General features: G+C 40.3%; 1 protein-coding gene across 1 annotated transcript in view; it reads left to right on the plus strand.

Annotated features, from left to right (window-relative positions):
* The window catches only part of Anapc1 (anaphase promoting complex subunit 1), an 80,470-nt gene continuing 64,375 nt past the window's right edge, over positions 1–16,095 (plus strand). The window contains exons 1-11 of the mRNA XM_057780389.1: positions 1–221; positions 1,457–1,693; positions 3,059–3,220; positions 6,243–6,294; positions 6,483–6,583; positions 7,548–7,630; positions 8,875–8,948; positions 11,052–11,197; positions 11,320–11,531; positions 12,460–12,669; positions 15,031–15,126. Coding sequence (XP_057636372.1) covers positions 1,481–1,693; positions 3,059–3,220; positions 6,243–6,294; positions 6,483–6,583; positions 7,548–7,630; positions 8,875–8,948; positions 11,052–11,197; positions 11,320–11,531; positions 12,460–12,669; positions 15,031–15,126 — 1,349 coding nt within the window. The 5' untranslated portion in view covers positions 1–221; positions 1,457–1,480. The remainder of the gene's footprint in view (positions 222–1,456; positions 1,694–3,058; positions 3,221–6,242; positions 6,295–6,482; positions 6,584–7,547; positions 7,631–8,874; positions 8,949–11,051; positions 11,198–11,319; positions 11,532–12,459; positions 12,670–15,030; positions 15,127–16,095) is intronic.

A 16,095-nucleotide genomic window follows, 5' to 3' on the forward strand; every position in this document is an offset into this window, starting at 1 on the left:
ACCCAAGATGGACTCTTCTGTTTGAGTCCTGCCCATCCGTCTTCGTTTCCACGCTGCGGCCCGTTCTTCCTCCGGGGTCAGTGAGGGACAAGGGATGAGAAGCTGTGGCGGCTGAGGCGACATCCTGACCGACCTGCCGCTGCTCTCGGGCCTCCGCGGCCCCTGCGCCTCTGGGCAGCAGCCGGGGCTCGCAAGCGCCTGACGCGTCCCGAGTCACTCAGGTGCGGGCCGGGCTGGCTTGCGCATCGCTGCGACTTGATGTCGGGGCTGCATTGCACCCGGTGACCCGAGGGCTGAGCGGCCCGGGGCGGGCCCTGAGAGCGTGCTGGGGTGAGGGGGACCCTAGTCTCAGATAGGCTTTCCGTGGTGCGCCCTGCGCGGGATTCTCGGGCCGCTATCTCTCAGTACGGCTTACTCAAAAAGCCTCTTTTTGTAGAGACACAACTCGGTCCCGCTGTTTGCATGTTTCTAGTAACCAGTAATGACAGTTTTTTATTTATATCATGTCAGCTATGTGGCCCGTAATGAATAACACGGTTAATAATTTTGGGAGAACTGTGAGAGCATCGACTATGATGCTTTTGGGCTAAAAGACATCGAACTCTGAAAATGATGCTGTAATTGATAATTCTGTACGTTTGTTTTAAGCTATAAGAGAGTGATTAACATGGTTGCACAAGAATAAGTCGGATAAACCTGCCAGTTCTTTAATGTCTTTGTTGCGTAGAATTTGGAAAATCCAGCCACGTTTTGTATTTTTTTAGACTTTTTTTTTTCTTTTTTTTCGAGACAGGGTTTCTCCGTAGCTTTTGGTTCCTGTCCTGGAACTAGCTCTTGTAGACCAGGCTGGCCTCGAACTCACAGAGATCCACCTGCCTCTGCCTCCCGAGTGCTGGGATTAAAGGCGTGCGCCACCACTGCCCGGCTTTTTAGACGTTTTATATAGGGCATTTATGGTTCTTCAAATTGAGCTCTTCTCAATACTGCTGTATTTTTAGGAGGCGGAAAAGACGTAATCATCTCAGGAATAACATTTAATTCACAGCGCAAAAGACCTTGTGACTGTAGAGGGCTGCATAGAAACTAGAGACTTGGAGGTCTTTGTAAGGAAAAAACAAAAGACCGATGCTATAAAGACTTCAGATAAAAACTTCAAGTCATATTTAGTTAGATGTTGCTAATCTTGAGTGTGATTTTAAACACTAATAGTTGGCTATAGTACTCCTATCTAATGCTTGCTTTGAGCATTGTAATTTAACTGATATGCTATACCCTCACTAACCTTACATACTAATGCCACACAGACCGTCAGGAGGTTAGCTAGCCCTGCTTAAGGATGCATGGAAATGTTTGTGCGGTGCTCTGGCATGTTTCCGCCATAGCCCCGTGCAGGTCTTTGTAGTCACAAACTGGTTTTGACTAGAAGGCTGACGAGCATGTGTTTGGATTCACACAGAAATAATGTTGATATTTGGAACCCATGTCGAACTTCTCTGAAGAAAGGGCAACGATGATTGCAGCCGGGGATTTGCAGGAATTCGTTCCTTTCGGTCGCGACCACTGCAAGCACCACCCTAATGCTCTGAACCTTCAACTTCGTCAGCTGCAGCCAGCCTCTGAGTTATGGTCTTCTGATGGTGCAGCTGGCTTGGTGGGATCTCTTCAGGAGGTTACAATCCATGAGAAACAGAAGGTTTTATAACGATTCTCATCATACTTTTGAAACATAGCATGAATAAGTCTACTTGTAATTTGAAACTATGTAGATGCATGTGAGAAATAAGTGTATGTTGGCACTTGGACTTTAAAGGCTAACGTGCGATAATTTCAGTCTGTGCTGTTCCTTGGGCGTACTACATAACTTGTGATGAGGCTTGAGTACCGCTGTCATGGCTCATTTTAAAGTTTGTTTTCACTTCATATGACTAAATGTTAGAGATTAGAAATGCTACCTGCAACACATTTTTATGTCGTCACATAAGAGTATTAGAGCAGTGGTATATATATATATATATATATTTTTTTTAATTAGATAGGCTTCTCTAAGTAGCTCAGACTGACTCTGAACTTTTGTTCCTTCTGTCTCAGTCTTCTGACTACTGGCATTAGAGGTGTGTGCCACAGTGGTTGGCAAAATAGTGGTTCTTATGGAGATGAGATATAAAAGTATGCCAGAAAACAGCAGCCTCAAAACAACAAACGGAATAGTTTCTGTGTGTCCCCCAGCTTCTCCTTCTTCTTTGTGTTGGTAGTTCTGGGGGCCAAGCCAAGGTCATGGTCTTGGTAGGTAAACACTCTGCCACTGAGCTGTACATCTCTGCTGCTTAATCTTCAGTGCCTTTGAAATCAAAGCTCTTGGAATGTATATGGTTGGAAACCAGAAACTTTGTGTCTTCCATTCGTGTTGTGGGTGGGACAAGGGGAAGAAGCTGTGCAGCAGGGACGTCTCCACTGCATCAAGTCCCCATCGAGCCACACGTGCACCCGCTGTCTCTTCTACTCCCTACATTATATTTAATACACACTTTCAGTCTCCAAGCATGGATTTTATTTTATCATCTTTATGTAATATACACTTTTTGCTTACCTGTGTTTTTGACATAATAATACAGGGGACATAGAAATATAAAAGAAAACACTTAACACAGGGAATTTTTGAGTCAACTTTAAAAATTATGTCTGTGGGTATTTTACCTGCTTGTGAGTCTATGCACCATATGTGTTCAGTGCCCACAGAGACCTGAAGAGGGCATCAGAGCTCTTGGAACTGGAGTTAGAGACAGTAGTAAGACACCTTGTTAGGAGCTGGGAATCAAACCTGGGTTCTCTGGAGGAGCAGTCAGTGCTTTTAACCACTGAACCATTTCTCCCACCTCTAGGTAATCTGAGGAATCTCCTGATACAGTGTACCACTTTGCTAATTCACCCATTTTGTTCACCCATGTACCACAGTGTTTTTAGGACTTAGTGTTGAGTCTTAATCCATAGGCAATAGACTGCAGTCTATTGAAAAGAAAGGAGGAAATGCTTGAGCATGTCCTGTGTGTTAATTTTTTAGGAAAGCTGGCAGTTAAGAAAAGGTGTGAGTGAGATTGGAGATGCAGCCGACTACGATGAAGAGCTCTATGTGGCCGGGAACATGGTTATCTGGAGCAAAGGGAGTAAAAGCCAGGCACTGGCCGTGTACAAAGCTTTCACAGTGGACAGCACTGTCCAGCAGGTGAGCTCACTGAGTTTGTACAGTTGATTAACTGTAGTATAAGTGTTTTAGAAGAAAGCTTGTGTTTTAAATGTGTAACTAATGACAACAGCAGTGTAACATTGCCAGCAGTGTCCATTATGTCATGAAGTGAAGAAACGGGCAGGAAAGTGAGATTCTCACTTTATCCATCATGACTGCGTCTCTGTAGCCCAGGCTGCCCTGGCACTTGAGATCCTCCTGCCCAGCCTCCTGAGTGCTGGGATGACAGGTGTGCACACCACACTTGGCTCATCTTTATTTATATTGCTGTTGTTTTTGTAATACTGAGGATTGAATTTAGGGCCTTCCATAGGCTAGGCAAACACTTCACACACACACACAGCACTGAGATAAAGTATGTTAACAGTAGATGTGGACCTCGAGGTCTGTTATTGCCAGCAAAAAGCTATGTGACCTTATGCCGGGCGGTGATGGCGCATACCTTAATCCCAGCACTCAGGAAGCAGAGGCAGACGGATCTCTGTGAGTTTGAGGCCAGGCTGGTCTACAGACAATAGAGCTACTTACAGGACAGGCACCAAAACTACACAGAGAAACCCTGTCTCGAAAAACCAAAAAAAAAACAAAACAAAAAAAACATAGAAAATACTTTAAAGTACATGGTTTTATAATTCATTTGCAGATGTTGAGTACATTAAAGTTACTGGATTTATAGTGAAAGGAAATTCAGCCTAATTTGCTACTATTGTAGTGGTTGTTAGAACCAGTTTCTAAAAATTAACATAAGAAATTAAGCACTTACTATTTTAGGAAGATAGGCAATTTATCTTTTAACTTTTTGAAGAATACCAACCCATAAATGTAAAATAAATGGTAGAAGTAGAAATCAATTTGTAGCTTTCTAGTGTGCTAATCAGTTCAGGCAAGGTTATAGTGGTTATTAACACCATTGCAGAAAAGGATAATACCGTGTTATTAAGGTTTTACTTGCTAAATGTAAGTAAACAAATATAACTTTTCTTTGAGGTTGTTTTTGGTGTCTGGCTCAGCCAAATGATTGAGTTCAGGGCAGCTTACAGTGGGGTAAAGGATATGTACTTCCAGCTAGCTGTAATACAGAAAAAAAATACGTCTACTATATTTTCTTTTGAGAAATATTTAATGTGTGTTTGTTTAGAACTAGCTTCCGGTTCTTGAGGCCTAGGGGGATGAAATTACAAAGTAATATGAGATGCAGAATTACTAATAGCATGAGATGAAGAATAGGTTGGAGGTTACTTGGCGCTAGCTGTGGCCAGAAAGATTGCTAGGCTGATAAAGGCACTTTTTGCTAAGCCCAACAATCTGAGTTGAATCTACAGGACCCACATGATAGAAAGAGAGCACTGGCTCTTGCAGGTCCTGTGACTGCCACGGGTGTGCTGTGGTGCACACAGAATCAATAATAAATGTACTACTAATGAAAAAGAACAAAGGTTGGGTGTGGTGCTGTACATCCCTAATCACAGCATTCAGGAGGAAGAGGCTGGCAGATCTCTGTGAATCTGAGACCAGCCTGGGCTACATAGTAATTTCCAGGACAGCCAGGGCTCTGTAGAGAAACCTTGTTTCAAAAAATAAAAATAAAAAAGAATGGCTGATGACTGATAATTATGAAAGTTGGTGGATGGGAATGGGATACATTTTGTGTACTTTGTGTATATATTTGAAAATTTCCATAATAAAAAGTTTAAAAGAAAAAATAGGAAATTAGTAACTAGATGAATCCAGAATTTGGAAATGTTTACATTCTGGTCTCTTTAAAAAAGTGAATCAGGGAGGAAAACACTGAATGGTAGACACTCAAATGACTTCCTCAGATTCCTTTTTTTCTTGAACAGGGCTTTACTGTGTAGAGCTCAGGCTGTGCTCAAATGAGCAATCCCCCTTCCTCCGCCTCTCTAGTGCTGTGTTTACAGGTAGGGGCAGCCAGTGCTAGGCCAAATGCAATATTTTTAAAACTTTTTGAATGAATTTTTCAAGAAACTAGGTAGGGGGCTGGAGAGATGGCTCAGAGGTTGAGAGCATTGCCTGCTCTTCCAAAGGTCCTGAGTTCAATTCCCAGCAACCACATGGTGGCTCACAACCATCTGTAATGGGGTCTGGTGCCTTCTCTGGCCTGCAGGCATACACACAGACAGAATATTGTATACATAATAAATAAATAAATAAATATTAAAAAAAAAAAAAAAAAAAAAAAAAAAAAAAAAAAGAAACTAGGTAAAAGATTTTTTTTCCTTTTTTTGGGGGGGTGGGGAGTTGGAAAAGTTAAAATAAGGATTTACTGTTAATGATATTAGAGTATTATTTTTAATTTTAGTACTTGAGAGGCAGACCAACCTGGTCTACATAGTGAGTTCAGGCTAAGCAGGGCTACATAGTGAGACCCTGTCTCAGAAGCAAACAAACAAAAAGAGAACATCTTTATTAAATTAGATTTATTTAGTAGCATTTAATTTAAATTTTTTTAAATTAAAATTATTTAGTAGCATTTTATTATTTTAGTATTGTGGCAGACTATATGTTTTATGTTTTTATATTTTAAACCATATTTAAGTGTTCAATTTAGTGAATTAATAGAGAGAGATGTTTTCTAAACATTTTTAAAATATGAGCATAGAGTATTGAGTCACTTTTAAACTCTCAGTTCTTGCTGTTATAGGATGCAGGGTTTACACAGGCTGAGCTGATGTTTGAGCTTTAATTGCAAGACTTGTGTCAACTGAGTCTTACTGTTTTATTTTCCTTTCTCTTAAGATTTAATTATCATAAGTCATCTTAGAATATGTGGCATTAAGTATTCTAATCTTATTTTTTTTGTTACTCTTGTTTGTTTCCATGGTATGTAAGTATGACTGTATGAGTGCATGCATGTATAAAATTACATCTATATTGAGCTGAGGAAATATATTATGTAAATATCATTGTTACTGATGTTATTAGCTGGTAGATAATTATTTAGATGTAATTTTCTTAGACAAGCATTTTCTTTCTGTTTTAGGCATTGTGGTGTGACTTCATTACATCACAGGATAAGTCTGAAAAGGTCCACAGTAAGTGTCTTTATGATACCTTATTTCCCATATTTTCAAATATTTATCTCACTGTATGATATATTTATAAGCAACTCTTAGTCATAGTGATTTAAATGAAAAGTTTTGCATTATGCATTAATGGACTTTTGCTGTTTGGATTGAACTGTTTAGCAGGAAAATAACCCATAAATCTTGTACACTTTCAGAGAGCCATGAAGTAGAGAAATGCATATGTATATTACAGAGCTCATGTATGAACATGCACAGCGTAGATGGGAAGGATTATATAGCTTCCTTACCATTTCAGGTAAACTTGAGTGTTTTTAAGTTTTTCTGTGTATTCAAGAAAAGGGGTTGGGCTGGAGAGATGGCTCAGGGGTTAAGAGCACCAGCTGCACATTCAGAGAACCTGGGTTCAATTCCTAGCACCCATGTGGCAGTTCACAACTGTCTGTAACTCCAAAATCTGACACCCTCACATATACATGCAGGCAAAAACACCAGTGCACATAAAATAAATTTAAAAACCCCTACCTCTTTTTTTTTTTTTTTTTTTAAAGAATCTGGGTGGTGGTGGCACATGCCTTTAATCCCAACACTTGGGAGACAGAAGCAGGTGGATCTCTGTGAGTTCGAGGCCACCTTGGGCTACAGAGTGAGTTCCAGGACAGCCAGGACTGTTAAACAGAGAAACCCTGTCTTGAAAAATCAAAAAAACCAAAACAACAACAACAGCAAAACCTTTTACGTGTGTTTTGTCAGAGATCAATCATGTGTAGCAGGGTTTTACAAAGATCTCTATGTGTTGAGGGTGTTAGTTTGTACTTAGTATTTTCAGTTCACCATGTCTGTCCTTTTCACAGAAATAGTGTTTTAGTGAAGCAAATTATAGTTTGAGATGTTCGTCAGTTTAATGATTTTTAAGAAACCATTTTGGCTTTATTATAGTAGGTATATGAATAATATTGGCCTTTTTTATTGCAACACATCATTTAATAATGATATCAGTGATATTAAAGTTTTATTATATTCTCAATAATAAATTTCACATAAATAAATTCAATAAAATTTTAACTGAGCACCTCTTCTGTGGGTTTGATTTTTGTCCTAGAGCTACTTGTTAAAAATCATAGATTTTGAAGTACTGTAGTTTGTGATCATGTTACTTTGAAAGCTCTCAGTAAATTCCATGAAAATTGAATGTTAATCATGTTTACTGAAACCTTTTCTTAAACTTTTTCTCTTCTGTTTCCACACCCTCATGTTAATAGGTGGCAAATGTTTGGGCCACTAAATATGGTTTGCTGTTTGAACGAAGCAGTTCTTCACATGAGGTGCCTCCAAGTCTACCTAGGTATTCAATTTATTCTCTTCAGAATGTTACCTCTTGGGCTTTTTAGTGTTGATTCTGAAGTAAACTTGTTAACCTAAATGTTTGGGGTGGTGATGATGTCCATACTCACATACTAACATACAGCATAAGAATTAAAACATTTTCATGCCAGTTTGAGCTCAGCTGTGACTACTCATCCAACACTTTATTGCCCTGTGATCTTCATACTAACCTTAAACTGTGGTGTAGTGACAGGGTTCGGTTACTAGCTCTTCCATGTCTTCACTGTACAACTGGACATATTGCCATTCTCCTTATTTGTTCCGGAAGTGGTACTCTACCTTTTGGCATCTGTGCAGACTCTCAGAGACGGTTCAGTGTCTGTTAAGTGCTCAGTCATGATAGATACCTGCTGATGGTGCACTCCTTGCCTCCCTGTAAACTGTGAACTTAGAGGAGGAGTGTACAGAACAAACAAAGGGTGTGCAAAAGCAGGTGCTCCTTGTGTCAGCTGTTCGCAGATTTGAATCTCTGCTTTGATAGAACGCCAGCACTTGCCCTCCACCTTCCTGAAAATTGCATGTCATTACTTAAAGTACTTTTTTCTTCTATTTAAAAATGTACCCTTTATGAACAGGGTAGGAAATTAAATTTCTTAACTACTATAGTCACACTACCCCTAAGTGGGATAAGTGAATGACTGTCCTAAGCCTGTTGCTATTCTTTGGGTTCTGTCATGTGATGGCTGCTATTTGTAGATTTCCCCCTAACAGTCATTTTTTTCTATGTGTGAACGTATAGAGTTATTACAAGAAGATATGTTTAGATATATCTAAAACAGGATGCTATAATAGATGGTATTTGAAGAATTTAGAAGGTTCCTTTTTGAGATAGCTGCAATAGGGTGCTTGCAAGCCCTTGCGGGAGGAAGGATTTATTTTGCTCATGTTTCCAGCCCTTCCTTCGGGGAAGGCAGGGCACAGTTCGTGGTAGAAGGGCTGTGCAGCAGAAGCTCTGTGGATCTTGGCCTATCAGGAAGTGAAATGAGGGATTGGAAACAGGGCTGGGCATTAACTTTCAGATCCTATTTTCCCAAAGGCTCCAGTAGCCCCCCATAGCAGTGCTACAAGTTGGGGACCATGTGTTCAAACACGAGCCTATGAAGGCTCTCATGTTCAAGTGGTAACAGTAGATTTCTAGTTGCTTGCTCAGCACCAAGGTGCACATAGTTATCTTGTTGGTGACTATGCTTTGTTTATTGCTAGAGAACCTTTGCCTACTATGTTCAGCATGCTGCACCCACTGGATGAAATAACTCCACTTGTTTGTAAATCTGGAAGTAAGTATACTTTCGTACTCTTTTATATAAGCTCTGTTTTAATATCAAGGGAGGGAGAAAAATAAAAATGAATTTTATTTAAAGAGTGACTTGTTTTATCAGAAGATAATTTAAGCGTGTTATAAAAGTAACTTTTATTATGAAAGCAATTCATTGAAAGCGAAAACAACAGTTGTCTCAGTAAAACTAAAGACGTAAGTCAGTAGGGACACTGATGTTAGTTAACTTGCCTTAGGTAACTGCCCTTTAAAATTAAGAAAACGAATGATACTTGGATGAACTAAAGTGTTTTTTTTTGTTGTTTTTTGTGGTTTTTTTTTGAGAATAAAAACATAGGTCCTGATTACTGGGCACATTTTAGTGTTTCACTTTTTTTGTTCAAGTTTACTGACGATCCCCACTTTGAATGTATCTAAAGTATTCCTGTATGCTTGACTTTAAATTTAGGCTTTACCAAGCATGAATCGACACCTACAAATAGTAAAGGTGGAGGACTGGGAGGACATTTGTAGTCTTTGGTTATGTTACTGGTGCATTCAAAATGCCGCTGAGGTTTTATCTCCTGCATCATGAGTAGGATAGCCATGGCTAAATCAAACCTCTGTCCTGTTTCTGTAAAACATACCAGCTGTCTTTTTAAAGGTTGTAGCAAATGACAAAAAAGATTGTTGATCATGTAGGATGTTACGAATAATATGTAAGACTGTAAACACAGCAGGATTCTGATTTGATAGAAGTGGGTGGTGATGATAAGTACCTATCATCCCAGCAACTTCTGAGGCAGGAAGATTACTTGAGACAAGCACTTTGGGGGCAGCGTGGGCAACACAGTGAAGCTACTGTCTATTTCTCGCTCTTAAAAGATTTTATTATTGTTAATTTTAATTATGTGTATGTGTATATCCATGTGTGGGTTTGTGCCTGTGTGTTCAGCTACCCATAGAGACCAGAAGATAGAATCGAATCCTTGGAGCTGGAGTTACAGGTGGTTGTGAGCTGCCTGACATGGGTATTAGAAAATGAACTTGGATCTTCTGCAAGAGCAGCAAGCATTCTTAATGGCTGAGCCATCTCCAGCACCATTCTTCCCTCTACTAAAAACAAAAGCCCTCTTATTTTAGTGGAATGGTGGCAGTCTGAAATAGTTTTTTATTATTTCTTTTGTTTTTTTATTTTCTTTTTTTTCTTTTTCTTTTTTTTTAGAGACAGGATCCCACTGTGTAGACCTGTCTGTGCTGGACTCTCTGTGTAGATCCGGCTAGCCTCAGATTCACAGAGATCTGTGTGCCACTGCCTCCCAAATGCTGGGATTAAAGGTGTATGTCACCATGCCTGGCTAGTTTTATTATTTCTTTATAAAATAATTTCTATTTCTGCAGAATAATCATGTTTTTTCCATTTCCCAGTATTTTACTGAGAAGGAAATTGTTAAGGATATGGAAAGTGGTCTGTAGTGCTATAGAAAAATAACTGCAGGGAAAACTTTTCTTTTTTAATAAGTAAAACACATCATTCACTCCTTCTGGGTTAATTATTGGAGGGCAGAATAGAGCCAGTCAGCCAGCCAGTCAATCAGACTTTTCTAATGATTGTAATCTTGAAAGAAATTGATGATTGGTTGGACATGGTGGTGTGGGCCTTTAATCCCAGCACTTGGGAAGCAGAGGCAGGTGGATCTCTGAGTTTGAGGCCAGCCTGGCTAGTAAGTTCCAGGCAGGACAGCCAGAGCCTCATAATGAAACCCTGTCTCAAACAAACAACTCCCCTGCCCTCCCAAAAAAAGATGAATAAGAGGTTGGTTGTTGAAGGAGTCCTGGACCCTTTGCCTCTGGCTGATGAGTTTAATGATGAATCAGGACGAATCTTCAACTTTTGAGTTATATGTGTGTCCAAGACCAACTAGTCATTGTGTTATGTTTAATGCATTTTGACATGCAGGAAATTTAAAATCCATTGTCAGTATGTAACATTGAATGGATTTTGTGCTTTAATTGGCTTGGTTCCCTTTCCTTTTAGGAACAATGAGAACTTTCTTCATAAAGAATTCTTTTAAAAAGGTAAAGCTACTGTTCTATACCTGGTCATTTCCATTTTGATTTTCAGGTCTTTTTGGCTCATCACGGGTGCAGTATGTTGTAGATCCTGCAGTGAAGATTGTGTTCCTCAGCATCGACCCCTCCATTGTAATGACCTATGATGCTGTTCAGAATGTGCATTCCGTGTGGACTCTGCGGAGAGTAAAGCCAGAGGTGAGCGTGACTGACGCTGCTTCCTCTGTGAGGGAGAGTGAGTCCTGAGCATGTGAACATTTTTGAGTTCCCATTCACTCTGTATCCTAATTGTTTATTTTTCCCATTCACTTTGACTTAAGGAGGAGAATGCTGTTTTAAAGTTCCCTGAGCAGGCAGGGAATGCAGCCACTAGCAGCTCCCTCACAGCACATCTCCGAAGCCTCTCCAAAGGCGAATCCCCCGTGCCTTCCCCTTTCCAGAATTACTCCTCCATTCACAGCCAGAGTCGCTCTGCCTCGTCTCCGAGCCTGCACTCCCGCTCGCCTTCCATCTCCAACATGGCGGCTCTCAGGTGGGGCCTTTCCTTGTTCTAAACAAATATTCCAAGCACTGGATACCTGCTGTTTTAGTTCTCTTATGTTTTGAAGAATTTATGGCTTCTGTTGATGACTTGGGTAGTTTTTAGGGGCACTAGGCATAAACCTAATTATGGTCTTTTTACGACTTCCGCATCTACGATGCCCCAGTAGTTTGTGTTTGAGTTGTGTTTAGAAGCTGCCTATGATGGAATGCTATAAAATTGCATTGTTTCTCCCATGATGAGGCAGCACTTAGATGACATTTAATTCTACAAATACTTTGCTAGTTTTTTTTTTTTTTTTTAACCTTATTTATTTATTTTGGTTTTCAAGACAGGGTTTCTTTGTGCCTGGAACTTACTCTGTAGACCATTCTGGCCTTGAACTCTAAGAGATCAGCCTTGAACTCTGCTTCCCGTGTGCTGGGAACAAAGGCGCGTGCTACCACTGTCTGACTAGTTTGTAGACGTCTGAAAGTACAGCAGCATACTTTGAATAATGTATGCTATTTATTTTTTGAAGGAGAAAATAGATTCGTTTTCAGTTCTAAGTGAATTTTTTTTTTTTTTTTAAGACAGAGTCTCTCTGTGTAGCCTTGGCTGTCCTTGAACTAAGTATGTAGATCAGGCTGGCCTCAAACTCACAGAGATCTGCCTGTCTGCCCCCTAAGTGCTGGGATTAAAGGTGTGATCCTCTATGTCTGTCTTGAGTACATTTTAACATGAGTTGTAAATAAAGATTTAGGCTCTCATAAAGCACATCAGGACAAATCTTTTAAGTAGTTGTTCATTTCTGAAAGTGTCTATGTAACTAGGATTGTACCATGAGTGTTTCTCATGTGTAGGATTTAGGACGAATTATTGGCATGTGTTAGGAATCCAAGTTGCTCCTGGTGATGCCCTCTCTCTGGTTATTTTGCAGCCGTGCTCATTCCCCTGCCTTAGGGGTGCACTCTTTCTCAGGGGTGCAAAGATTCAACCTTTCAAGCCATAATCAGTCGCCAAAGAGACACAGCGTTTCTCATTCTCCAAGTGGCAGTTTTAATGACTCATTTTTGGCACCAGAAACGGAGCCTATTATTCCTGAGCTGTGCATTGACCACTTGTGGACTGAAACACTTCCTAATACAAGGTTTGGTGGATATAATTTTATATTCAAAGAAAAATATTGCTAACATTTTGGAAAATGTTTGGTGTTATGCCTGGTGGTATAACTAAATGGTAGAGTATTTGCCAAATATGTGTGAAATGTTTTAATATGTCCTTTGACATTAGTTATGGTATCAACACACAAACTATATAGAGATACATATTTATACTACCTTAATTTTAGAAGAAATTATTGATACTAAAGTGATCATAAAAATGCTTTTCCATTGAATATTTCTTTAATATAGTAATCTTTGAGATTTGAGGTGTTTGAAGTTTTAGGACAAAATCCCTAGTTCTGTAATCGTAATCAGGGTTCTATTGCTGTGAAAAGACACCCAAGACTAAGGCAGCACTTATAAAGGAAAGCATTTACCTTGGGGCTGAGCTCATAGTTTCAGATGGTAGTCCATCATCATGTTGATTGGAAGCAGACAGGCATGTCGTTGGAACAGAAGCTGAGAGCTGTACATCTTGATCCACAGGTATCAGGCAGAGCAAGAGTGAGACACTGGGTCTGGAGTGGGCTTTTGAAACCTTAAAGCTCACCCCAGTGACATACCTCCTTCTACATGGCCATACCTCCTAATTCTCCCCTGACAGTTTATCAACTATCAACTGGGGGTTAAGCATATAAGTTTGAGCCTGTGGGAGCCAATCTCATTTAAACACCAAATGTAGCTGCGGTTTTGAGGGAATGTTATCTTTGTGTCAGGTGTTAGCTCTACTTTTTGAGAAATAAATGACCCTAATCTTTTTATAATCTCATTGATAATTTGTTAATTAATCCAGCCACGTGCCAGTGTGTGTGCTAATTAACATGGCTGTTTAGTGATTGTCGCACATATAGCCAAAGGTAGTGACACTGGAGCGCTTGCTGTTCTGCAGGTAGGCCTTGGGGAAGATGGGCACAGCAGGCAGCTCTGATCCAAAGACTACTTTGCTTTGACAGGCTGGGAATGAAGAGGTTTGAGTGATTGCTTTTTAGGCCTGCTTATGTGTGCATAGTAAACAGAAACAGCAGAACAAGTTGCAGGTGTGACTGAGGCAAGAGGGGTGGACTAGGATTTAAAGAGTGTATCAGGCTCCTGGGGTCCCTGGAGGGCCTGTGGGTAAATTCACAGGGATTCTGTTAATTCTGGAATTGTTAAGTGGTGGTGGGTATGTGTAGTGTGTAGGCCTTTTCCCGGGCAGGTGTTTTGAACATTCATTCAATGTTCACATTAGTCTGTCACCTCCTAACAAGTAAAAACTGAGTGGTGTAGAAGGCTGGGGACTCAGGGTTTGGGAGGTGGGTGACGAGAGCTCTCTACAGAGAGAGAGGAAGTGAAGTCAGGTGGAGGAGCAGACATTTCGAGAAGAGAATAGTGTTAGTATTTCCAGGTGCTGTTTGGCCCTGACTGTTACCTCAGAGGAAGGTATATCCACAATGGTCACTCACCTTAGGCTTGAGGGATGGTAGGGAAGCATGGAACAAAAGGTAAATAGGAGGTGAGGAAGCAAGAATAGCTTTATTGAAGGTTTTCAGTAGCTAGCTGCCTAGGGATGTTTGCCTTCGCTCAACTATGTAATGAGAAGTAGTCTTGTGAATTTCATCCAAGTTTGTTGCTTTAACTAAAAGAGTGGGTTTTTTACCTAGCCACACAACACTTTTACTTCTGACCGAAGAACTCCTCCTCCTTGTTTTCCCTCCCCTTGTGGTGTGTGTGTGTGTGTGTGTGTGTGTGTGTGTGTGTACAGTTACCTGAAATATACATGTGAAGGTCTGGACTTGACATTAGGAGTCTTGGTTCTTCTGTCTTCCATACCTTATTCACTGAGGCAAGGTCTCTCAATTGAGTCCAGAGTTTACTGATGACTAGTCCTCCTTGCCGTCCGGTTCCTGAGACCCCTTGTCTCTGCTTTCTGAGTGCTGGGTTTATACTAGGACTGCTATTTAGTTGGGTCTGGAAATTAGTCTGGAAATTCACACCCCAGTCCTCATGTTTTGTGACAAGTGCTTTCAAGTTCTACCACCTTCCTAGGCCTCTACTTAACCCTTTAGATCATCCCTTTTAGGTCACAGTTCGCCTTCTAACATGAGGGTACTTGAGTAGGGCTGTACTCAAGTAAAGAGAGCTTTGCACCTATAGAGAAAGGAAGTGGTGGATAAAGAGGGAGTCTGCGAGCAGAGTAGTTTTAGAAGTGATGGTTGAACACATCTACATCCACATGGAGTTTTTGTGTCATGGTTATTGCTTGATCCAGGAAGTAGTCTACTTTTTTGTAAAATGTTTCCAAAGATTAATTTACTGAAGTAGATCTTTGAACTAATACTGACAGTTTATTAATGTGTCTACTTTAGAGAGAAAAACGCTCATGCCACCAAGGTATTTATAACAACTGACCTGTGTGGACAGAAGTTCTTGTGCTTTTTAGTGGAGGCTCAGCTTCAGTTACGGTAAGTATTTCTATTTCCCATTATCTCTGAAGATCAGCACTGATTCCTACTCTCCCTTTCTATTTTGCTTGTAGTAAGTGTACAATTAAATGATTTTTAGTAAATTTGTAGAGGTGTGTAGCCACCAAGGCCCACAGTCCAGACTTAAACATTTCCATCACTAAGGAGGGACCCTCTGCCATTTGCAGGTAGTCTTTCCTTGCTCCCAGCCTCAGGCAGTCATTCTAGGGCCCTGCTAGCTTGAAATTTAGAGATCTGCTTGCCTCTGCCTCCCAAGTTCTGGAATTAAAGGCATTTGTCTACATCCTGTCCTATAAAAGTGGTTTTGGTGGTGGTGGTTTCAGTTTCATTTTTCTTTTTTCTTTTCTTCTGGTGATCTACTTTGTCACTTTTCATAGTGACTTTTAGGATCCACTCTGTTAGGACATGTATGAGAATTTCCTCAGCGTTGTTGTAAGGTACTCATTTTATAGATAAGTCACATTTGCCTGCTTACCAGTTGATGGATAGTTTATCTCATGTAGCCCTGGATGTCCTGAAACTCTGATGTAGACCAAGCTGACTTTGAACACATAGAGATCCACCTGCCTCTGCCTCCCTCTGGGATAAAAGGCATGCGGTACCATGCCTACTGTTCACTTTTGACCACTGTGAATTAGGAACCTGTGGGCAAATATCTTTGTATGGGCATATATAATTTTGCTTTTCCTGGGTACATACCCAGCAGTGGAATTGTTGGAATGACTGGTAAATCATGTTGAATATTTCAAGAAATTGGCCAGTTGATTTCCAAATAGGCTGTGCAGTTTTGCATTTCTTCCTCCGATGTGTGAAGGTTCGTGTCTCTATCCTGAACCGTTTTGGATGTCAGCATCTTTGATTATAGCCACCCTAATGAAGTGTCAAGTGGTTTCTATTTATATTTTCCTGATGCTTTTTTTTTAAAAGAATTATTTTCTGTGTATGTAT

This window comes from Chionomys nivalis, chromosome 9, assembly GCF_950005125.1.
Source record: "Chionomys nivalis chromosome 9, mChiNiv1.1, whole genome shotgun sequence".
NCBI lineage: Eukaryota > Metazoa > Chordata > Mammalia > Rodentia > Cricetidae > Chionomys > Chionomys nivalis.